The 26,136-nt window shown below is 33.3% G+C and overlaps 1 protein-coding gene across 18 annotated transcripts in view; it reads left to right on the plus strand.

Moving 5' to 3' along the window:
• The window catches only part of ROBO2 (roundabout guidance receptor 2), a 1,287,372-nt gene that overhangs the window by 1,159,241 nt on the left and 101,995 nt on the right, over window positions 1-26,136 (plus strand). For 13 of the 18 annotated variants that reach the window (XM_036017926.1, XM_036017925.1, XM_036017932.1 and 10 more), the window contains exons 7-9: window positions 1,089-1,100; window positions 18,943-19,067; window positions 23,435-23,606. In XM_036017926.1, the coding sequence (XP_035873819.1) occupies window positions 1,089-1,100; window positions 18,943-19,067; window positions 23,435-23,606 (309 nt within the window). The remainder of the gene's footprint in view (window positions 1-1,088; window positions 1,101-18,942; window positions 19,068-23,434; window positions 23,607-26,136) is intronic. The other 5 variants (XM_036017927.1, XM_036017930.1, XM_036017934.1 and 2 more) reach the window with 1 other exon arrangement.

The following is a 26,136-nucleotide window of genomic DNA, read 5'->3' on the forward strand; positions in this document are numbered from 1 at the left end:
CATATGTATCTCACCAGACCCAATGAGACAGCATTAAGACAAAACTCCCCACCAGTGCTGGGGTCACGATTTATACATACTAGAACTTCGTTCTGTAGGATATAGGTAAAACACTTGTCAAATAAATTTATATTTTTAATGTAAGATTTTATAAAAGTTTAAATGCTACTAAATATATTTCTTTTTCAATTCAATAATGGGACCATATGTTCTCTATTTGTCCATTGCTTTTATATAAAGTGGTTCATTATCTAAGTAGATTTGGCAATATTCATTTAAAAAATATCATTAAGCCTACGTGTGCCTCTTACAATTTCTGTGCATTCACCATAGAGGCAGCCTATTGCTACTGATTTTAGTGATTGAAAGTTACAGTATAATAAAAAACAATAATTTGTTGAAGAAGCAGCCTGAACGCCATTCTCAGTGTGAACAAGAATCAACTTGTCAGTCATTGTTTCCTGCCGTCTGCCAAAATAAGAAAAAGCTTAACAGTAGTTAGGGAGTTACTCAGTTGAAATCTCTAAGGATGTTCCAACCTATTTGTTATATTTTCATCCACCCTGTCCAGGGATGAAAAGTGATGTGATCTTAACTTATTACTGGCTGAAAAGCAGCATCAGGGGCTTTTCTGTAGTTCTGTAATGGTTCTGACTAACCATGCTTAAAATCCAATTGCTATTTAAATCAGACAGTGAGGCCTTCTTTTATTGACATGACATTTGCTAGTCTGTGACTTGAATAGTTATATTCATCAGATTCTTAACTTTGTAGTACTACAGGGCTGTTTAACTCTGAAATGATCTTTGAATTTATAACTATAATAAGTGATGACAATATGACTTTACATAAAATCTGTCAAATTGCTTATAGTTAATCCTGGGATGCAAAATAATTATTTTCTTAGAATTACAGTTATAACTTTCAATTTTATCAAACTCAGACATCCTATTCCTAGTGGAATTGTGACTAGAAATCACTCTACTGTCCATACTTAAATGTAACATTACACATCACGCATTCTGATAATTTTCTTTTTTTTTTAATTTCTTTTTTATGTTCTCACCACACCATTGTAATGTCTACAGCTCGCCCTGTTGGTAAGTAGCCATCCTTCTATCCATTTAGCATGGCTTTGTACAATGCTTCATAACTCATGCATAGCTCAATATGATAGAATGAAATGTAATTATTTATCCAAAATAAATATTACTTGTGGAACTCTCTTCTGTAAAAGTTGCTCCTGATCTTTTCATTACTTTGATAAATGATTTTATAGTGACATTTGCTACTTAATAGGTAACAATTTTCTTCTAAAAGAATTTCTGAATGATTAATATTATAAACTGCTAAGTTTTCATGAGAAAAATATGATCCTTCCTTTTCTTGTACCTGTAAAATAATCAATTCCTAGTTATATGTGTTATTCAAAAAATTAGTTATGTATAAACTAAATGAAAAAGTTTTATTATTTTATGTACTTTAAGCTGCGTGGGGTCCTTGCTTTTTAAGAGCATTTTAACTGCTGCATAATTACTATCTGCATACCTGTTTAAATGAAATTTAATAAAATGCTTCAAGTTATTATAAATAGTTACACTAAGAGAAAAAGGGAGATATGAACTATATACTTTGGCATGAAAAGTTTTTGGTTTTACTATATTTCATCCTTCATTTGGCTTTGCAAAATTGAAGTTAGGAGCTTTTGCCTGCAGTAATGTATGCGGTTGTTATCTGTACATATTTGTAAGGTAAATTATTTTTAAATTAATTGATTTAATAACCTTTCTGCATTTTTCTAAGTTTAGCTTAACCAACCAGTAAATGTGCTGAAGTAAAAGAAATCTTGGTAATTGTGTTGTAAGTAAATGAATAGATGGTTGAATAAATGAAAGGACGGTTGCATGAATGAAGGAATGTAGTAGATTGCTTCTTTACTACACCAAGACATACCTCAGTAATTCATTCAGTTTAACACAGCTTTGTAAATGGTCCATCGAACTTCAAAAGCTTTCTTAATATACTGGCTTGACATTGTTTGATGCATATTGGTCAAACTCACAAACTTTTTTCCTATTGGTTGAAACATTAACAAACTTTATTTTTATATAGTATGTTCTTACATGGATAGAAAATGCAGTAAAATAGAACTTGGACTTTCCGATCTGAATTTTTGCCCTGTGGTTTCCAAGCAGTACTTTCTTTGTTAGTTAGTTAATATCCCTGATCCTCAGATACTTTCTTTATAAAATGAAAGGAATAATGCTGACTTATTAAAGCTGCTGTAGGAATGCACTTAGTTCAAGTTTGATAATTAAGTGAAATGTTTTGTATGCCAACATTGATTAATATATTCCTAGTTTTGAGACATACTATTTCACATTTTAATGTTTTTAAAATACAGTTATGGCTTACAGTTAATTGTACATAAATTGCAGGCTTTTTTGAAACACAGTTATTAAATTGGTCATGCTTTTTACAATTGATGTTAAAAATCAAGGAGTAGGTTATAGTTTCTAAACCTCATTTGTATTTATAAGAATTTATATAGTGTGTTAATTTTGCATATTATAGTGTAGCATCTAAAATTAAGAAGTGAATGGGAAATAATGAAATAATTTTGAAAACAAGAGAAGTCACATTTGTTACATAAATCTCTATATAGAGAAACCATATGCTAATGAACCATGATCACTCATTTTATATTATTTCTTGTTTCCCCAAAATAGAACAATTTGTTAATAATTTCCAATATATTTTAAAACTCATAAATGAAAATGAATTGATTAGAAACTGTTATGCACGCAGAATATTGAGATGCATTTATCACCTACAAGGTATTTCAAAAGTTTTTTATTCTTGTTTAAAATGATTTCTTTAAGTTTCATTGGACTGGAACTAAAGAATAGCTTCTTGACACATTATACTTTATTCTGGGAAAGTCTGTCATTTCATAAATCTGTCTTGAATGACTTATGACAATGTTCAGAAATATAAAGAACTATACTTTAAACTTGACAACTACTATTAATTTTGAACACTAGATGATAGATATGCTTTTATTGGCTCACCAGAGAAGAAACTGATAATGAGGAAATTAGCCTGCTTTTTCTTTGCATCAACTTTTTACATCAGTTTTAATTCAGGGACTATAGATATGTCAACTTATAGTGAAAGGTCAGAAGATACAAATCAAATCAAATCAAATTAAATATTGAAATAATACAGAACTACACTGATATCAATATTTGTTAGTGGACTGAAATGTAAATTTTTCAACTTTGAATCTCCTACCAATATTTTTAAGGGCCTTCTACAAAGTAAAAACCACAGAAAAATGGGGAGAGGATACAATCTTTTAATTCCAGAATACATTAACTGAACACATAGGTACCAAGTGTACAAAACTTAGAGAAAATTAGTGGGTTGTCCCTGTCTAAACCTTTCAAGTGAAAATTAGAAATATATGCAGATTTTAGAATACTAAAGATTCAGAAACCAGTCACTACTTGGTAGTCTGTGTGGAAAGGCCATTTAGAAATCATTATAAACCCCAAATTGGGAGTTCTGTCCAAATGCATGACTTCTATGAGCTGCATCTGAGTAAAAGAATTGGCATCTCCAGACATTTTTACAAATGAAATAAACACCTTTCTGGCCTATACTTTTGACAGAGTAAGAATAAGTCTTGGTTTAGCAGATCCTCCACATGGAAAAGTTTACTGAAAACAGTCACGTATTTGCCAATAGAGGACAGTATTCTCCAGATTTCACTTATTCATCTTCAATGTCACCAACATCTCAAAAAGGGCCCTTTAATACAAAATCCAGACAAATGACATTTTGATCATTAAAAATCCACCAGCCCTTCCTGTGGTTCTGACTTTTTGCTTTTCCAGCAGCACTCTTTATACAAGACGCAACAGTACATCCTAGGACTTAGTTAACTGTGAATGCTGAAATATTCATTGTTTATTTGAAAAACACTTCTGATGAGGTAACTGACAGAAGAAAATGATCTAAAATGGACAAATATCTGCTTCCTATACCCATCTGTCTTATTTTCGATTGGGACTCTTTCCCAAGCTTAAAAATAAAATTAAAAAAAGAACATCTATTTTGGAGATGGGCAACACATTTTTTCCAGCAGCAGTTCAAAACATGATGAGTAATTTGGAAAAGAACTGGCAAATCTGCCAGCTGCCTTGCTTATGAGGCTGAGCCCTGCTTTGTTCTGTATCTTATGTACCATATAGTAGATGCTGGTTGCCTCCAGTATGGAGACAAAAAGCTCAGTATATCAGGTAACACTTGTTTAAAATATCAAAAACAAACTGACAACATGTAGCATTATGTTAACTTCCAAGTATTTCCTGATTTGGTGACTCAAAAGGAGTCCTTTTCCTTTGGATAAAAAAATATAATTGATAAATAAATATGTTTTTTGCAAAATGCTCATCTTTTATTATTATTTTAAAGACACAGCCACTATTCTAAACAGAAATTTAAAAGGAAAAGATTTTTCCAATTTTTCAACTGTTTAAATACAAAAATTAAATGTATATCCACTTTAGAAAGTTTTGTTTGGAGTTGGAGTTTTGTATAAATGCTCTGAAGCATTTTATTGAGGCCACCAAAAAGGTCAATGAAAAGAGAGTGATTAAAAAATTTATTCAGGGCAAATTATAAAGCAGACATTATATAAAGAGTAAGTAATGTAACTATTTTCAACTCCACCCTTCTGCACCCTACATTGAAATCTGAAAAATTTGGAAAATATGGAAATATTTTCCTACATATTGGAAAATATGTAGGTATTATGTGTGAACCCTTTCATGTTGAGATTCTTTTCAGCAAATACTGTCCTGGGTCTTAGATGGAAACCTACACTTTTACTCCCTGCAGCTCTTCATACCTGGACACACTGTTACCCCCTGACCTGAGTGATCATTTCCCCCCCTACAAGCACTTAATGTTTCCTGCCCCTGATGCTAATTAGCTACTTTATGCAGAGCTCCATTTAATTATTATTAAGCATCACATTTTTTTGTTGCTCTATATGTTTTGATTAAATAGGAGGTTTCAAAAATGCATTGTTTTGTCTTGTGTATTCCAGCAGTTTTCATAATGTGAAGGAGTTAACATATCTTAAGTTAATGCTCATTTTAAAAGTGAAAAACAAGTACTGGTTCCTTAGACTTGGCTGGTTTGAGTCAATGACTTGATTTTCTTGGAGAGCCTTGTATGTTTGACAATGTCTGTTCATTGCCTCTAAATTAGTGAATACATATGAAATTATTAAGTCATACTTTCTTTTCCTCACACATTGGTGAAAATGTTTTTTTTTGTCTTGGTATTGAATGGAACTGTATTGAAGTCTGAGGCTTAGAGAACATGTTTATCCTTGGCTGGGATGCTCTTTTATTGAGTGGGCCAAAAAGTCCATTTAGTTTTTTCTGTAAAATAAAAGCCACATTTTTCATTTTCACCAATGACTTTATTGATTTGGGTATTTTGACTATGTAGACTATCTCCCATGTGGGATAATATTGATTGTTCTCAATTAATGTCTTGATTTGATCACTATTAATTTCAACTGGTCTACCCAATCATGGAGCATCATCCAGTGAGAAATCTCCAGCATGAAACTTTGCAAACCACCCTTGATATGCTCAGTCACAGCACCTTCTCCATACACTGCACAAATCTCTCTTTTTTTTTGCATTTCAGTTGTTTTTACCTTTTTTGAAATAATAAAGCATAATTTCCCCCAAATGTTGCATATTTTCTTCCATCTCTGATATTAAAATGGCTACACAAAAATTCGCCAATTTTGGTAAGTTTTTTTTCAAATGCCTGCTGATGTGACAGCTGTCACAATACAATCTAACAAAATTGTTTTCAATGAAGTTAAAGACAGCTAAGCACTACTAGAGCCATCTTATGGGAAAAACCAAACAAACTTTATGGCCAACCCAGGACTATATGACTACCAATGTAGCCCCCTCTTCCACAACTCTGCTAGGTTATATCTTGGTCCTGGTCACCATAAGACCTGTGAATGTTCAGATTCATGCTTTAGTACTCTTTTTCAAGAATGATTTATTTTTTCTTATTTCTGGCCATTTTTTCTGTGTTTCTTTTCTTCAAAACCATGAGTTATGTTGGCTTTCCTTTATTTCAGTTTCATATGTGTTAACTTTGCTAGAATTTTGAAGTAGTCATTTTTCTTTCATTTTGTATGTTTCTTTTTTATTTTTGTACCTTGGTGATTTTTTTCTTTTTTTTTTCCATTGTTGTTCAATTACACTTGTCCTCACTTCTCTCCCCCACCCTACCAATCCCACATGTCCCACATTCAGTCCTCCCCTCCCAACCCCCACTGCTTGTCTTCGTCCAAGGGTCCTAATTTATACATATTCCTTGATGACCCTTTCCCTTATTTCCCCCTCACCTCTGGTTACTGTCAGTTTGTTCTTTATCTCAATGTCTCTGTTTATATTTTGTTTGCTTGTTTGTTTTATTGATCAGGTTCCACTTATAGGTGAGATCATACGCTATTTGTCTTTCACTGCCTGGCTTATTTCACTTAGCATAATGCTCTCCAGATCCATCCATGTTGCTGCAAAGGGCAAGAGTTTCTTTCTCTCTGCTATATAGTATTCCATCATGTAAATATACCACAGTTTTCTGATCCATTCATTTACAGATGGGCATTTAGGTTGCTTCAACACTTGGCTATTGTAAATATGCAGCTATGAACATTGGGTTGCATAAGTTCTCTTGAATTGGTGTTTGAGGATTCTTAGGATATAATCCCAGCACTGGAATTGCTGGGTCAAAAGGCAGTTCCATTTTTAGTTTTTTGAAGAAATTCCATACTGTTCCTATTATATGTTTCTTGATGCCTATTTAAATAGCAACTATCATTTCTTCTTATTTTTAGAATTTGTTTCTTTAATTTTATTCTACCTTTTGTTTATTTCCTTGCTAAGCTTGAATAAAACATTCTTCATCTGCACTTGTCTTTTAGTCCCTTTATCCCTATTTCCATTTTTTTCTCTTTTTAAAGAGAGGTCCTGTTGTATATAATTTCACTTATATTATGAAAAACTATTTATTCTAAAGTATTCCTCTGTTCCCTTGGGTAATTATTGGGAGATAATATATTCTTTATCTCTCTGGGGGTACCTTATAATCTTACAGTAAGCATGTCTTTTTCTTTCCTTCAGTATCTTTTCCTCTGACTTTTAAATTTCAGGTCTTTATCTACAGAGTCTAGTCTCATATGTACCCAGTCTGTCTCTTGACTCGTGATCTTTCTTTCCCATCAAAGGATTAGGGAATGGACCCTCATAATGCTGACAGATAACTTTTGTGAAATTGGCATTGATAGAGTATTGTGTATTGAGGCTAGTTGGTGTTTACCATGTTCTCTCATTTTATTCCAGACTTGACAATGTTTGGAAGGGGGACTTCACAATTTTGGTTTAGGGATATGATAGTTTTCCCATTTTATCCATTACTTTTGTTGTAGTCAATAAAAGAAAGTTGAGTAATGTTTTCACTGCATTTTCTTAAACTAAATAGCAAAAATCTTAAATACCCATTAATTTTGGACTCTATTTACATGAGAATAAACATTGTGTTAACTTAGTAGTTAAAGTACTATAAATATTAAATATTAGAAGAATACAAATTCTATAGCCTAAAACAGTATCATGAAATTAAAATTGAGGTTTTCCTGGCTATTTCCAAAAAAATAGTATTAACATTTTAGTCACACCTTTTAACACAGTCAAAATTTTTACTTTTATGAGTAATTTGTAGACAGGAAGAAATATCATGATATATATATTATGATATATATTTTATATGTATATCTGTGTATACATATGCATATTATATGACTATATTATATATCCATTATGTGTATAAATTGTGTGTGTATATATACATATATAGATATACATACTGTAAAATGCATGTGCATTACACCTGAATATTATATGCATGACATTTGAATTACTATATTATTTATTTAAACATATTAAGTGTTACTCAAGGGAATAGTACATAATTAGATTCATTAAAAAACATAAACTACCAAATTAAATTAAAGTTTGAGTTATGATCTATCTGAAGGCCTTTTTAAATCTCACAGCAAGCATTGCTACTCAGATTTATTGGGGATATTATTTTTACCTGCCTTATAAAACTATTAGCTCTTTGTCAGTAAGTACGTTGTTTTATTTATCTTTCTGCTGCCTCCAGGTTTAGCATAACACATGTGGTCAGGGCACGTCAAATGTTAGTGAAGTTAATTGGTACACACATATGCATACGTAGGTGCTACTTACCTAGAAAATGTTTATGCAAGCAGCTTTAAATAGTGCTCTAAAAAGATTAAGCAACATTAATGGCCAATCACATAGTCCCCATTCTGCTAGTAAGAGATAAAATACAACAAAAGGAAGGCACTAATGAGTTAGGATGGTGCCTTACTAAGCGTGTAATTAATGTTATTAAGAAACATTTCAGTTGCATATTAAAATTCCGTTAACTAAGCAGACCTCAGCATCAGTACATTTGTTTTTTGGTTGCAAGCTTTCTTTCCTTTTTTTTTCTGATTGGCATCTTCATGCAATCTTTTTCTAAAAATATGAGATAATGGGATGTGATCAGCCTTCATGGTTTAGCAGGAGTGCTGACATGACAGTTCTGGCAAGTTGACAGGTTAAGTGAGTGGAAATGGATGTCATGTCTCACCATTTACTTGAAGAGCCATTTTTAAGCTATCATTTTTCCCCCCTCACCTTTACACTTACATCTCCTTCTACCACAATATGAAAAGTTTTCCCAATTTAGGATCAGGAGGTAATTTTTTTCAACATTCTTTGAACTATTCTTCTTGCTGGTAAAAAATGAGATTATTTTTTAAAGAATAATAAAATACTATTATCATTCTATTTAATCATGTATTAGATTTTAAGCTAATAGTATTTTTGAGAATTAATCTTTCCTTAAAGAAAACAAAAAATTATTATGTATTACACTATTATGACTTTTTTCATAATTATGTTAAAATTATAATCTATATTAAATATAGTAAAAATTATTATTATTATTATTATAGTATTTGAGTCAGGAAAACAAGTAGAAAATCAAAACTCCTATTAGTAAAGGATAGCATGATCTGGAAAAATGGGATTTACAGTTCAGAATCTGTTTAAAATTTTGACAGATTCTCTACGTTTTCAACTTATAACTCTTACAGAATTCAAAAATTCAATGAAACTTGCATTTGACTCTCAAACTGGCTTCCTATAGTTACTCAGTTCCTTGTTTTTACATATAACTAAAATGAAATATATTTTAGTGATCTGAAATATAATAAATTTTCAAATTATGTGTATATATACATCCAACTTTATTAGTTAACTATCACATGTATTGCAACATAAACTCTATTGGTTAAATTGGACTTTATAAAGCCAGTAAAAACCATTTATTAAAGATTTTATTTATTTTTAGAGAGGGAAGGGAGGGAGAAAGAGAGAGAGAGAAATATCAATGTGCGGTTGCTGGGGGCCGTGGCCTGCAACCCAGGCATGTGCCCTGACTGGGAATCGAACCTGCGACACTTGGTAAAAACCATTTACATGGAAAAATGTATTGTTTTACTAACATAAACCTTATATGGTTTCACTGACATAATCCTTCAGTCCCAGAAACACACTGACTTGGACTGCGAAAAGTATCAATGAAACCAGGTGATGGTAATGGTGCATTGGTGCAGTCTGGAATGCTCATTATCTCTAATGTAATACATACATAGTCCCCCGTAAGGAACAACCTTCCACCCTTCCGTTCCTTACCTCAAATCAATTTCTTGCTCTTTCTTTCTCTTTCTCAGTGCACTCCCCAAGAGTTGGAGATAGACAGAGTAGACTGAGGCAAGTTATTCTCAATTGTGGGGCATCCTGATTTTCACCACTTATTACATTCAGCCTGTTATATCATGCTTGATTGTTTTCATGTCAGTTTCATCTGGTCAGCAGTGAGTTCCAGAAGACTGTGATCTAAGTGTCATCAGAACTGGACACAAAATAAAACCAATAAAAATTTGCTTAAAATAATTGAATAATACTATGAGTTAAAGTACCAACTAATATCTGAATTCACTTCCAGCACAAGTTTAGTACCATGATGTTTTCCAGTAATACGTTATTCAAAGGAAAGTTAAGACCATGTACAAAATGGCTACATGTATGTAGCTATTTACTATAAGGATGACTTGCCTATGAGATAAAATGCAAAATATTTTGAACTTTATCTGAGTTTACTCTTTTCAGAGGTATTCTGTCTACTCTAGATAATAGTAGAATCTTTCATTTTGATATTTATTATATGTTGTCCTTTTTAGAGAGGAGCATATTATCTGACTATAAATTATAGAAAATGGTTTTAATTGCTATCACACAATACATGGAGACTTTTTTGTGAGTGTGTTACACTTACCACCAAAACTCATTACTTTAACCCCTTCCTTGGAATTGCTTCACAATTACTATACATGTCAACCCAGAGACCACTTAGAGTCCTTTATTGTTACATTTAACTAACTTCATGACCTACTTCAGTTATCAAATTGGGAGTTAACATGAATACTTTTAGTTAGTTATGTTTAGATATTATATGAACCCCCATAATTAGTCCTCTCACAATCAATAAATTTCATAAGTGATTTAAAAATGTAGAGTGATAGTTGCATAATTGCAGTGCATCTCTGCATCCTTGCTTGCACAAGGATTGAGTGCAGTTTGTGCATATGAGACTTGCCATGGGTGTAGAATAGAATGGGAGGTCCAAACAGGTGACAAATCTAAAGGTTGTGGTTCACTGTAGTCATTCCATTTCCTTTGACCACTTACTTGATTTTCCATATTTCTGAAAGCAGTAAACCATTTAGTACCTTTCCTTTTTCATTTCAACATTGAAAAAGCAATTATTGTTGAAAGAAAGAGATAGATATTGTTTATATTATGGAATAAAAACTTTAATGTCAGCTAAATATAAGGTTCTGGTTGAAAAAGAAGGCATATCACTCATCTAGAACATTTATTGCTGGGAACTCAATAAGAAAATGGTTAATTGAAAAGATAGGCAGTTTAGCAATTTGATCATTAATACTCCTTGAACAAATACTCCTTGACAAATGGACAAAATGTGATTAAACTGGCTTTATAAAAATGATGATTTTAAATCCTATATTCCTAAATTATATTTTCCATTATAAATTCATTGCTTCCTCTGAAATGAATTACATGTTAATAAGGTTGAAATCAAATATTTTATGACATTATGCATTTCCAATATTATTAACAGAAATTCTTGTGAAATCAAATGAAGTGTTAAATAGTAAAAATTAAATAGGATTAAATATGTTGAAGAAACAATCATTTATCAATTAGGAGCCAACCTGTTCTGATTATAAACTGAGTAAACATTCATCCCTTACTCTAGTTCTATATGGTATTTTTAATGAAGTGACTTTTCATCTGTTTCTTGCCGATGGGAAAAGTATTTTACTAATTTTTTGTAGGATTTTCTAGGCATGGTTGTTAAACAATGTTTATTTGTTTCTTCATTGTCCACTCTGTGATGGTAACTGCTCATTTATAGTCTTCACATCATACATTTTCAATTTGGGGGGGGGGGGGGATTTTCTAAAGATGGGTATATCAGAATCAGAAGATTTTTTTCACACAACATATTTTCTTTAACATCCCTCCACCCAAATTACTACAATAATGAATCACTGTCCCTGTGGGAATGTGTCATATCCTTCCAGTCTGATAAGATGAAAAAAAATTGAGTACTTCCTTCAGATCAAGATTTGTTTTTAATTTCCTATTTCAAGGCATTCGTTTATTTAGTGTTCACTGTTTAAGACTTTTCCAGGCCAAATAAGAACACATTTCATTGCATAATGATAGACAGCACCCCAAAGCAGTAAGAGCTTACAACTTGAACTGAGGAAGTAAATCACATAGATGAGGAGGTGGAAATAGAGAAACAAGGCAATGCAAGCAAGGGCAATTGCCTTTCAGCAGGAAGAACACAAGAAAAGTACAAGATGAGAGTGTATTCAGGCTAATCATTGTGGACAAGGTGGATCAAAGGATAATGGATATCAAGATGGGTTAACAGCAAGAACAAGCAAGTACATGTGTGAGTGATTGAAGGAGGGATAGCTGGAGAGGGTAGGAGTATTGAGAAAAAAAATGAGGTAATGGATGTTTAACTAGACTTATTGTGATGATCATTTTGTACATTATACAAATATATAATCATTATGTTGTATACCTGAAACTAATATAATATGTTAATTATACCTCAATAAAAAATAAATGGTAAGCCTATTCCAACTTCAAACTAACTAACTAACTAACTAAATAAATAAATAAATAGATGTAGGCTGACCTACATCTATTTATTTAAAGGCTGGAGTTAGTTTGGGAACAAGTGAGTGCCAGGATGGTAAAATCTTGGGCCGGTTGATGGGAACCAAAATGCTACACTGAGGAGAATCATTTGCAAGCACTGCAAGGACAAGCAATAGAAAAAGTGCTGTTGGCTTTTTAACTTTTTTTTAATTTTTATCCTCACCCAAGGACATACTCATTTTAGAGAAAAACGAAGGGAGGGTGAGGGAGAGGGAGAGAAACATCAATGTGAGAGAGAAATATTTATTGGTTGCCCCAGTACACACCCCAACTGAGGATGGAACCTGCAACCGAAGTACGTGTCCTGACCAGAATGGAACTCACAACCTCAGTCTAACTGAAAACATTCCAACCAACTAAGCCATACTGGCCAAGAAAGGACTATCAGCTTTTGAATAAAAAATGACTTGTAATAAGTGTACTTAAGGAAAGTTGTACTTCCAGGTAGCACAGAAAGAGCAAAATCATAAGGTTTTATGCTATTTTAATAATTAAAGCAATTATTCAGAAAAATATAATGTTGTAGTTTTAATAATATCATACTATATTGAAAATCATATCATACAATGTTTATACTTCCTTTTGGAATGAGGCACAACAAATTCTCAGCCAGATTATGGCTCGAAATGAACAATATAAATGCAGCAACTCAGTGTTTATGAGGTCCAACTATGGCATCAGATGGGCCAGAAATCAAACTCATTTTCCAAACTATTGCTTCAATCTTTAAAAACACTGTGTACCCTTTATAAAACTCTGTTTACTGGTCTTTACATCAGAATGGTAGTAGTTAAGACATGAGGTTCTTGGCTCTTTTCCTGACTGGATAGCTCAGTTGGTTAGAGCATCATCTGGTGCACCAAGGTTGCAGATTTGATCCCCAAGTAGGGCACATACAAGAAACAACCAATGAATGCATAAATAAGTGGACCAACAAACTGATCTCTCTCTCTCTCTCTCTCTCTCTCTCTCTCTCTCTCTCCCTCTCTCCCTCTCTCCCTCTCTCCCTCCGCCCCCCCCTCATCAATAAGTAAAAAAAAATTTAAAAAACATAGAGCACTTCAAATATTAAATAATGTCTCAGGATGGTTTAGTACATTTCCTGGTATTTAATAAACACTCAATTAATGTTAATTATTGTTGTATTAAGCAGTTTTTGACTCAGCAAATCTTACACACAAGCAAATGATAGAAGTGTGTACTTGCAAATTATTCTCATAAAATTATATAATTCTAATTATATCAGAATTTAGCAAGCAAAAATATGAAATAACACAGAGTCATTTTCTACTTGAGTTTAAGATTCAAAGTTCAAAATGTTTATTATTACAGAATAAGAAACTATTCACTCAGGCACAAAATTGTAGCCAAAGAAAGAGAGCCTTTCAGTGTGCCTGTAACCACCGTCACACATTAATGTATGCAACTGAGCATGTCTGTCTCCATGTTCATGCCTGCCATAGAAAGTCATATTTTCCCATAAAGAACAACTCTGAACATGATGTGATTAACCTTTAGGGTCCCCATCCTCTCATCTGCAAGCCCACCTCATGCTTGGCCTATGCTTTCTACTCATGTTCAGCCAACTGATTTCCATATCACCCACTCACTCTCACCAGGGGGCATTAGCATAGCAGAGATGTAGCGTGACTTTGATTGAAGCCAGCTTAGGCTGAATGCAGTATCAAAGCATAATTTAACAGAAATCAAATCTAATTTACTGCATATTGTATTTATATTCTCAAAATCCATTTCAAGGGAACAGTGCCAGACCTCTGATCTTAACTGACCTTTTTATATTTGGGTCTACTTCTTTGGAAATGGCACAGCATACTTTTTTATAGAGCTGTTGTTCCTGAGTTGTGGTGACTATACCCGGAATTGGGCCACTCTGTTTTCTTCATCTCGTTTCTTGTTCCAGCTGCAGCAATAAAATATAATCCCTGAACAGATTAAGCCAGTAGGTTATTACATCATAGTTATAAAAGGTTCATCTAATGTTTTGGGGTTTTAGAGAGGATATAAATATGCATTTTATAGTCTTTTGTCTTAGAAATACATAAGAGAATTGTCATTTCTAGAACCAGCCTATTCTTCTGGAGTTTATAACTGAACCTTTTCAATGCACATTGGGTTAAATGTGTGTTTTGAATTGTCATCTTGAGGACCTAATCATGTTTTCTTATATTTAATGAGAGCAATCACAGGGAATCCATTTCATGTATAGCAAACTTTGTGCCATTGAACTGTGTTGATAAAATTCCATCTCTTTACCTATTCCCTCCCATTGGTGCCATCAGCCACATACTGTCTTTCAAACCATTTTTACTGCCACCTGGCAGAAACACTGGAACTGTGAAGTGTTATCAGAAGAATTATTAATGCAGTTTTCATTTTGTAACTTCAAAACTAAATTCCTCCAGCTGATATCCCTTCACCAAAGATTGTAATATAGATCTTCAGCAGAGAGAGTCTACAGAAGTAAAAGTGATTGTTGCAATTCATTTCTTGGTCCTACTTCAGATGACAATAGAAAAGAGTGAACATTTTCAGAGATTAAATACTCTTTAAATATTTTGCTTTGTTAAATGCTTTAATAAATTAATTTTTAATTTAAGTATATGGTAATATCATTCCAGTTCCAAAGAGGTGATTGTGGCTTCAGTTCTGGTGACAAGGAACTATTTGGTACATTACAAATGCACTATATTTATAACACCTTGGAATGAAAGTGCAATATAATAAAAATCACGTAAAAGGATATTTCATAGCATGAATAACACTAATGCTGATAACAGTTTGTTAGAGGTCTTTAAAAATTTAATATTGGGTAAAAACTCAAGAAATTATAGTAATTTTCTGGTGTTTTAAGATTATGTCATTAGTAGTAAACATTATGTTTTGATATTGCAGAATTCCCATGCCCTTTAAGAATTCTGATGAGATGTTCTCTTTAGGTGCAACTGTGAATTGCAATTCTCAACTGAATTTTTTGCCCCACCTTGCTGAAGTTTTCTAAACTTTTCTCCTTTAAATTTCATTCTTTCTAAAACACAAATCTCGTTATATCTTTCCTAAACATTTTGAACAGATCTCCATACTTTTCAGGGCAAAAATTAAGCTCTTTTAACAAAGCTAAATTATTTGGCCCTACTTATATCACTTTTGCAACCCTGATTTTATTCTTAAAAGTCATTACACTCCCAGTTCCACAGGCGCATATCGATTGCTTTCTTTCCCAGGTGACTTTATTGCTGTTGCTCTAGTTATCTACTCGTGCATCCAAACACAACTCAAGCATGGCCATCTCTCGACATCTTTCCTCTTCTTTCCTCATCACCTGGTGTGGTTTGCTGCTTTTCTATGCTTTCTTCCCCAATGCCCTCTGCGTTTTCTATTATTACGCAAATCATACTTAACTGCATTCTATTTTATTTATTTACTTATTTACTTAGAAGTCTCTGCCATTAGCCAGAACAACTTATTTTTAATTTGGCTTTCCATCCCTTGTATCAAGCAGAAGGTCTCATAATTTTGAGTCAGTTAATACATTTTGAATGAATAAATGGATGTATCATATATTTGAAGCAAAGTAGATGCATAGATGTAGTCATTTGTCAATTCATATTTTGGGGGCTGTGTTTTAACATGGTGTTAAAATTGTAAGTTCTGGATTCCAAAAGTATTTTGCAAAGTCACTCATCTAACCGTATAGGTTTTGTAAACTTGAAAAATCAAATTCAAGGAAGGCTGACATTATATTCAAAGTGCAGATGGTAATTTTACTATAATAGATACAGAGTAAGCATAATATCCTTAAAGCTGTAAAATATGTTTGCATTATTTTCATTTGCTGTTTCATTTGATGATTTCAATCATGTGTATTCTGTTATTACATTTTAAAGATTAAAGAAGGACTTTATAGCTCATATGGGCTCAAAGTTTTTACTAATTAGTTATATGAGGAAATTTAAATTGTTTCTGGTCCAAACAGTACAAATGAACTAATAAGCTGAATATGTAACTTTTACCAAAGACTGTTAACTGATTTTTGACTGAACTGACTTTTTATTTTTTATAATGAGAGAGAATCTAAGTTTCTCAATACTTTTTTGCTTCATTAATGTCCATATTGGCACTAAACTTTTCTTTCATGGAATTACTAACAAGTAAAGAACTATACATTGAATTTTAACTTTTTCTTAATAGATACAATTTTTCCTTGGATATTATTGATGATAAAGACCACTCTTAAGTTTTTTTTATATAAATATCTGGTGGTTTCATACCTTTCCTGAAAAATGGACACTGTAGTTTTAAAAGTTGTTCCTGAAGTAGTTTTTTAACATTGATTAAAACTATCATTCTTACTAGAAAACATGGAACAATAAAATCAATATACCAGCTGATTGAGTGGAATTGTGTAGAAATAACAAGAAGATTGTGTGAAGCAAGAAATCTCCTGAAAATGCAAGGCAACATAAACCATATGCTGTTCAAATAGATCCATAAATCTGAGTTCTTCACTCAGTTAAACTGAGTCTTCTGTTATCTATAGTTATAGTAGATATTTTCATTTACTAGATTTATAACTTCTCTCCCTGGGGTATGTATTGAATGTGTTGAATTAGGAAGCAGTAAAATGGAACACCAAAAAAATAAGTCACCACAAATTTCAGTGGCTTTTAAAAAAATGCTGTTGCTGTTTCTCCGCTAGCATTCTTGTAAGAATGAGTAATTGGCTGTACATTTGAGGCTACCCTATATTTACTCCATTCTTGGACCTGCACTATTTACTCCTGAAGAACTGAAAGGATTCTGGGTAAAGGCCTTTCCTGAATGAGTGTCACTTATTGTTAGACTTTTTCAGAGTTCAAATTTTGGGATTGTTGCCATGTACACCAGGTTCTTAAAATTAGATTTGATTTTAACATTTTTTCTTGGTCTTAAGTTTTCGAGCACGAGCCATGGGTTAAAGTGGAAACAGATGATTAGAAAAGCCGTGAAGTAAACATACTGTTTTTTCCTTCAATGGGAATGGCTCTGTTTGAAGATGTCCTTGTGAAAACTTCCAGTTTTACTGTCTACTTTACAACTAACCCCCAGTTTAAACCTGAACTTTCCTGGGATTTTTACCACCACGACCCCCAACTCTGCCTGTCTTCTTTTCTTTTGAAGTTAATTGTGAAGAGCTCTCAGTATTTTTGCCTCCACCATTTCACTAGCCTTCCCGCCAGGCTTCCTACCTTGTCCATGAATGCATCCCCCTCACAAGCTTTACTACATTCATGAGAGGGTTAAAGCTTCCAAAACTTTTCTTTGCACTTATTACTCCTCAATTTGGAAAGAGTCTGAAGCTAGTGTGACTTCTCAGGACGGTCTTAGACTGGCCCTATTTCTGCTGTATTACACTGTGCACTAGATGTGTTTTTGCTTCTTGTACCTGGCTCAGTGAGCTCCACTTATCTGAATGCCACCCTTTCCTCAAACCCCCATAATACTTCTGCATAAAGTGTCTCTCAGCTACCGGAACACACAGGGATTCCCGCCCTCCTGAAGTCCCATCACATTTATTATGTGTTGTATAACTGAAATGCTCCTCTGCTCTTCTCTGAGAGCACCTGCATCATAGAATTTACCTAGTTTTAGATGCTGTTTTAGGTTTGCTGCTGTTGTTAACATCATTATCATGTATTGTATTTACATTAAACTATGAGTTCCCTGATGGCTGCATGACCAGTGCTTTTTTTCTTTGTGTATTTAGTGCCTAGAAGGGGAATATAGTACTTATTTCACTGATTCCTGTGTATCTAAGTGAAATGAAATGAACTAAGTAGAATCAACTATTTTCATACATTTATTTATAATATTATTTATCTGTGTGTGTAATCCCCTTCCCTCCAATTCTTCAATGTCTTCAACACTTCAGCTCTTCAGTTCTGGAATATAAGCACTTTGAGAATAGGGATCATACTATATGCCTCAGGTACCCCTGTGACTAGTACCATGCCTTACAGATATTATAAAAATAAACAATATTTTCGACAAATTAATTTCATAGAAAGGAAATGTTTCAGTAATGGAGTGATTATTTCCTATCTTGATCTATCCAAAACACAAAAGTAAATTGGGAAATGACACTTTTCCTTAAAAACACTAGAATATCATAAAAATCTTTTTTTATGCCGCCTTATGGCCTATGGGATTATAATGTACACCGTTTCCAATGTGTCAGTTAGTAAGTTTACATCTTTCCTGTGATACAGTGCTGTTTTCCTCTCCCCAGTGTTCTGAGAAATGCTTAAAAATAAGTCAAATGGTAGAGCCTCTGTCTGGCACTGAGCAATCCACCTAGTACCAGACTTGCCCTGTGATTATCTTTTACTTTGTCCACAGTTTATATTTACACACTTTCTTTCCTTTTAAATTATAGCTCCTCCACAGTTTGTGGTTAGGCCAAGAGATCAGATTGTTGCACAAGGGCGAACAGTGACTTTTCCCTGTGAAACTAAAGGAAACCCACAGCCAGCGGTTTTTTGGCAAAAAGAAGGCAGCCAGGTGAGTGTGAGCTTGACTGCTTCTCCGAACTCCCCCTCCCGTCTCCGGTGATCCTCCACGTTTGCCTTGTCTTTCCAGTTGTCAGTGTGGATTCACTTTACTTCCAAAACAGAAATCATTCATTCTAAACTAAGTGGGAGTTAGGTGTTCTAATAGAACATGCTTTATTTTCCAGTATTTTCTGAAATTCTGTATCTTATATAGAATACATACAGTTCAGTGAAACTAAATTGTCTTTAAAATTCTAACTAAAACTGTGCCTATTTAAAGTTTATGAAGAGAAAGTAATATTATTTTCTATCACTGAGCTACCTTGGGATGATTAGGCAACATAAGCATTTAGAACATCATGTCTTTATATGTAGTTACATTATTAAATGGCTGAGAAACCAATTTCAATGATCTTTCATAGGTATGTAGTATAAATAAGGGTTTTTATCATTAAGTTAAGCATTCTTCTGTTTAACAGTAGAAGAAATATTTTGTTTCATGATTGCTTCTGAAGTCCTTCACAGTGTGGTTGGACAGAGAATAAAAGATTACACATCAGAAACAATCAACACTTGTTTGGTCTTTGCTGGGCATTGGGTCCTCTCTGGGCAGAAGTTCTTGGATTCTGTGCTAAACTCAATTGGATATGCAACTTTTCTCATTTAAGACTGGTTCCAAACACTGACAACTACTTAGCCTCTTGGTTCTGAGGTTATGTTTGGAATTCCCAGCTTAAACCAGATCAGAAATTATGTTCTTTGTCTAAGAGTTTATCTGTGCATTCCTGAGGCACCTAGACATACTTTATTTAGACATTCCAGAGTCACCACCAAGGAGGCATATAGTTCCAAGGAAGAAACCTACCGGTGCACCTCAGCACCTTCCATTGTGTGTCCAAGTTCTGGAAGATTAAGGGAAACCATTATTAAAAGATTCAGAAGAAGTAAAAACTTTGCCAGGAAATGGGGAAATGTTTGAGACTTTATTAAGAGAACCTGTTGATCAGAACTCAGATAGGATCACCTGGGTAGAGAGGTACCAAGAAGTCCCCCTCAGCTGTCTTATTTAATTGTTTTGGATCCCTACATATTCTTGTACCACCCAAGCTAGCAGTTGAATCAGCTTGATGTGGATGGGTACAGTGTCTGTCTGCCCTTCCTGAATGTGCCTTGTTGCAGTTGCTCCCCCTGAAGTGAGTGGGATGTAAAGACAGTGATGGGACAATAAAGCTCTGACAACTGCCTTACCCCACATCAGAATCACTAGAAGCCTTAATTTCTATTTTCTTAAAATCAGTTTTTAACTATACAATTGGTATCTACTCATACAATTCCTCGATTCTTAGCATCAAAATTACTCTTGGGTGAAAATATCACAAACTCTAGAGTGTAAAGAGACATGAGCTATTACAACACACAACCTGAAAAAAGAAAGAATTCTAAAGCCATTACCCCCTATGATTATACAGTCTTCATAGTGCTAATTGGCTTTACTGAAAATTAATTTTCTTAATCTAAAATATGAGGATAATACATTTTATTTCACATAAGTTATGAAGATGTCATGATTAAGTTTAATGTAAAAGTGCATTACATATTATGAAGATCAACAAAGTGTTATTTCTAACATCAAGGTAGAAATAAAAAAATGCAGAACATACCTGCTTTCTCCAGTGTTCTGGCTGAAATGGCAAGTTCATGCTTCTGCTCAGGTTAAGGCTGTGAACGTCTGACATCTTCCTCTGCGTGGACATTATTGTCCAGGACCAAGGAGAGGCTCAGCACCACTCTGCTCACTTCTGCTCCCAGTGCCTGAGGTGGCAGGGACCGGTGACCCTCAGTGAGTCCCGGTAACTGCAAAATTCTTCCTCCTACCTGTAACTCTCTCCCTCCACCTCAATGGGAGCTACAGGATATGTAGAATTACCCCCTTGAGCTGCTTATAGTAAATACAGTGGTATAAATATATTATTAACATTATGCAAAACAATTTGAATGTTGCAAATTTACACTTTAAGTCCATGTATTAAAATCAGATCCCATTACAGCATCTCCAATTATATAGATACAGCTTATATCATGTATGAACCATGTGCCCTAAAATAGCCCCAGATTTATGTAAGATATTGCATAAAATATGCTTTGGTCCCAGGGCCAAGTAAACATGATATTTAAATATGCTACACTGTGTTTTAATGGTGTTTAAAGAAATAATGCTCAATCTCAAAATACTTATTTTCCTGTTATTGACAAAGTGTTATGTAATTCCAGAGATATTAATCTCTGGACAAATGTTTCCAGTTAGATCATTTGATTTGATTTTTGTCTTAGGTCTGCCCTCTTTTCTTCACCTGTCTTCCTCACATCAGGAAGAGGAGAGGAACAGAGACAGAGACAGAGAGGCTGTGAATGTGAACGAAAGAGAAGTGCTTGGGCAAATTGTAAATTTTCAAATCATGAATTGGGGTATCATGAAAAATCGATCAGTCTTTCTCTAGTACCCAATTTTTACAGTGATCTATGACTATCAGTAGAGAGAGTTAAGAGCCTAGACTTAATGGTCCATATTCCTCAATATGTGCTGATAATGCCAATTAGTACTAATAGGATGCCCAGGCACTTCAAAGCAAGAGGAGCTCTGTACAAGTCCTAAGCTTTGCTTATAATCTATTTTCTTTTACCTAAGTCATAGAAGCAGGGAATAAAACATGATGGGTTAACCTCAATCATATGCCATTTTTCATGTCAATGAATCATTTTGAAGGTGGACTAATATTACATTGTAGAGGAAGAGATCCCAGAGAGAATTAAACCTATCTGATGTATTAGTGCTATGTAAATTAGTATTCTAATGGCTAATTGTAGGAAAGTGCACACTTTGAGTTATTGTATCATTTTCAAGTGGCTTTAAAATTTAGACCCTTCTTTTTCAGATGGTTTATTTCAGTAATATATTTGGATTCTGTAGGAAAATTAACTTGTTCTCAAATTATCTTTCATATGTATGAAAATGCCTAGCCTTATAATATACATTTTATTACAGGGCAATAGCACTTTGAAATTACATTCCTGAAATGCTAGCAAACATCACTTCTTTTAGAAAGGGTTTAACAACATGGTAATGTTTATGTAAAGTGGGCTTATAGTGTCACACTTGAATCTAATAAAGTGGACATTCATCATGTTGCAATAAAGAGAAGAGCTTCTAATTAAAGTAGGACATCATTCTCAGGATTAAAGTCATTTAGCGTAATTGAAAAGTGTTAATACCCTATTTTATCCTCTTCCATTGGTATTACTTCAAGGGTAAAAAACATTTTAAGGTGAAAATGTATCTTATGCTTTAATTGAATGTTATTACCTCCTGATTGTAACGTATTGAAACTGTTTAATTACAAACCTGGAAAATAAATTACTATATTGAAAAACAGATCACAGAGGGTTATAATATTGTTTTGTAAATAAGTATAACATAAAAATTGATACATCCTTATTTATAATCTAACTTAGAAATATATCTCAATGATTTATTACAGCCAAATGTATTTCTTAATTGAATAACAGTAAGCAACATAGGTCATGGAAGTTAATGTTGCTGCTCTCATAAAAAATTTTCATTGTGATTAGGCTGCTTGTATTTAATATAAGATATACAGTACACTAAATTTTCAAAGAAAGTACAGCTATGTAATTCTTTAAGATTACATACATACTTCAGAAACATTCTTCACCTTCTTTTTATTTTCACTGACTTGCTTAATCTGGCTTGGTCTACAGCATTCATTCCTCATTCACTTCAAAGGATTTACAATCTGCAGAAACCTTACAGCAGAAGCAGATTTGGTTCTGTGTCGGTCTCCATCACACCTTTTTTTGGAAACACCTTTAAGAGAAAGTCTGTTAATTACATCAAGTATTAAAGTGATCAGCAGAAAGTATATTTTGCATTCTTTAGTCTGCAGTCTATAAAATATATAGTTAATGTTACATCCCAGATTCTCACAGTGTCTGTGAGTTGAGTCAGATAAGCATTATTCACCTATTTTACAGATGGTCCAACCATGTTTCAAAGATACTAAGTAATTAATGGAAATTCAGGGAAAGAATAAATGGTGAAGATCTCTGTTTTTTAGATGATTGTCCCTTCAACTAGTACATGCTGATTTCTTAGAACATGTTGTTATTACCTCATTTGGGAAAAGTTTCTCAGTGATAACACACTATGTGGAATTAAATTATTTCAGCATTATGTTTTTCTTCAAATCTATGTATTTTCTTATTGCAACTACATTTTGTATAATTGCAGTCAATGTTGTTAATATAATTTTCTTTCCAAGAGGGGAAAGCATACTGATGAGATTGTGTTTGCTCCCACAGAACCTGCTTTTCCCAAACCAACCCCAGCAGCCCAACAGTAGATGTTCCGTGTCACCCACTGGAGACCTCACGATCACCAACATTCAGCGTTCAGACGCGGGCTACTATATCTGCCAGGCCCTAACCGTGGCAGGAAGCATCTTAGCAAAAGCTCAGCTGGAAGTTACTGATGGTGCAGTATTATTAGATTTGTTTTATGAAAATTACGGTTTTTATTTCAAGATCCATATTGACCATGTGAAATTTTCTGATTTGTTAGTTAAATTATTTTAATTAATTCTTATCCCCTTAGTTTGAATCTAGGTGAAATAACATTTTGAATAGTTTATAGTTCTCCTTGATTTAATAGCATTTATTTTCCCAGAGAATATCCAAGACAATCTATTTATGCTCAAAAACATAATGATCCAAAATTTTAAAGAAATGACTTCATACTCGCATTGTATAGACACGTTATCTGTATATTTTATTTAGTCTTTTGAAGACATCATTGCTTTTAATAGATATTAATTTATTTTACTAGATGAGAAAGATAGCATCTTTAATATTATCGGTGGAAATAAAGATGAGCTTTTAGTTAGCTATGACATCCTATGACTTTTTAATTATACATTCACTATGTTAAATTAGTTAAGCACCTTCCAAACTACTGCTGGGTGCTAAAATTATTATTATTTTTGCACACATTTACTATGAATCTTAACTGAAGTACCTACAATCGTAGTGAAAGTTGGAAAAGATGCAAGACTCTTCATAGTCTGATTTTTTCCCCAAGAGCTTGTCTCAAATGACAGGTAGCGAAATATAAATATTTTGTTAACCTCTGAACATGAATTTAAGCCCTATTGTTTGATGTTTTAAATTAAATTTTTTTCCTGCTTTCCTATATTTTTGAGGTTTGTGGGGTTTTTTTTTCCTTACATTGTGAATCTGAGATACAAGACCTTTGGTCTTTGACCTCTCTGATTCTCTTCTTTCCCTGCTGGTGAAATTTGATGTGCTTTCCTACAATTCACATTTAAATGTAGATTAAAAAGTCATTTAAAATTAATAAAAAGGCAATATATTTTAATGTTCATGGTATTGCCTGATTCAGCACCATGGCAGGAATGGAAGTAAGTAGAACAGGCAAACATTGGCTGTGGGGACCCGGGGTCGTTGATGACCGCACCTGCTGATGCTGCAGAGGTTCGCTGCTGTGGAGCTGAAATAAGTCAGGTTCAAGGAGGGGAGCAGTGCTGACAAGTTCTTCATAGATGGACATCTTTGACCCATCATACTTCTGTATTTCTTTAAAAGAAATAAAATATAATTACTAATCTTTGTTAAGTATTTAAGTTTTCTACTCTGAGCAAAAATGTCCAGGTATATCTACTTGGAAAATAAGATATTCTAGCCAAAGGCTGAGTTTTAGTCTACACTATTACAAAACATTCCAAAGAACACTTAAGAACTACTGTAATCCAGTGAAAATCTTAAAGTATTTTACAAAATACAGACTATAAAATATTTCTAAATAAAGAAAGTTTTGTGAAAAAACAGATTTGTAGAAAACAATATTGATGAATTAGAAGAGCTGATTTATGATACGACTAACGTGGCTTATGAAGAAGATGGATGTTCAGAATTATGTCTAATATAATAGAACAGAAACTTTTGTTTTGAGGATTTATATTACTCGATGACAAAATCACACCAAACAGTAGTTGTACTAGTTTTGTTTCTAAGGTCAAAATTAAGACAGTGATAAACAATTTGAAATTTGATGACTGAGATGTCTCTGGACATTTTGCTACAACTGACTTGAACATTAATTACTACATTGATTTTTACTTAAGTAAGCAATCACACAATCAAGATCTTTTTGCAAAAATGTTGAATGAAGGTTGTAGAGTTACTAGTAAAGCAATCTAATTTCAAGGCATACACATGTAATGTCATTATAAATAACTCTGTCTCCAAATGCTAATTTGCCACATTGGATTATGACTTCAGCTTATATGTAGTGTTTTGAAATTTTTAGATTGGTTAGCAATGTAAAAATATGTGAGTAATTATTTTTATTTTTAACATTTTTGTGTGCATGGTCCAGACAATTTAGAGCCAGTTGAAGTTCCAGTGCAGAATGAAAGCATATGTTGTGTTCTGAGACACAAGCAAAACATCTCTAGAGCAATGTTTCTGTTGTTACATTTTTGCACTTACTCTTTTTTCAGAAATATTTTTAGCTCAAGTGTTCATATAAGATGAGATTGCTAATGGTGATGAAAGGTGCTATTGAGTGACAATTTTACTGATTATAGATTGAGCTAAGATGCTTCAATATACTCGAGTTTCAAAATATCCCTTTAAAGGGCCTTCTCGTTAATTCACTGGTACTGTTTCTTCTTTTCTTTTACTCTTTTTCTTTAAGAAAATTAGAACTTTGTAACAAGAATTCTATGAGTAGAGTCAATAGAATCTAAAATGACTGATGAGAAGAAATGTACTTATATCTTATATTGACAAGAAATGTCACACCATGATCTTATAAGAATGATTTATTGGAGATTTACAATGCATAGTTAGAGAAAACCACCAAGTTGTTGACAGGTCACTGCAAACTCTAAATGTTCATTTAACCATTGACCTTAATGTCATGGAAACCTGTGGTTATCTTTCACCCTGTAACATGCTTGAACTGAAAATTCCTTCTGGCCAGG

The sequence above is a fragment of the Phyllostomus discolor genome, chromosome 2 (genome assembly GCF_004126475.2).
Source record: "Phyllostomus discolor isolate MPI-MPIP mPhyDis1 chromosome 2, mPhyDis1.pri.v3, whole genome shotgun sequence".
Lineage (NCBI taxonomy): Eukaryota > Metazoa > Chordata > Mammalia > Chiroptera > Phyllostomidae > Phyllostomus > Phyllostomus discolor.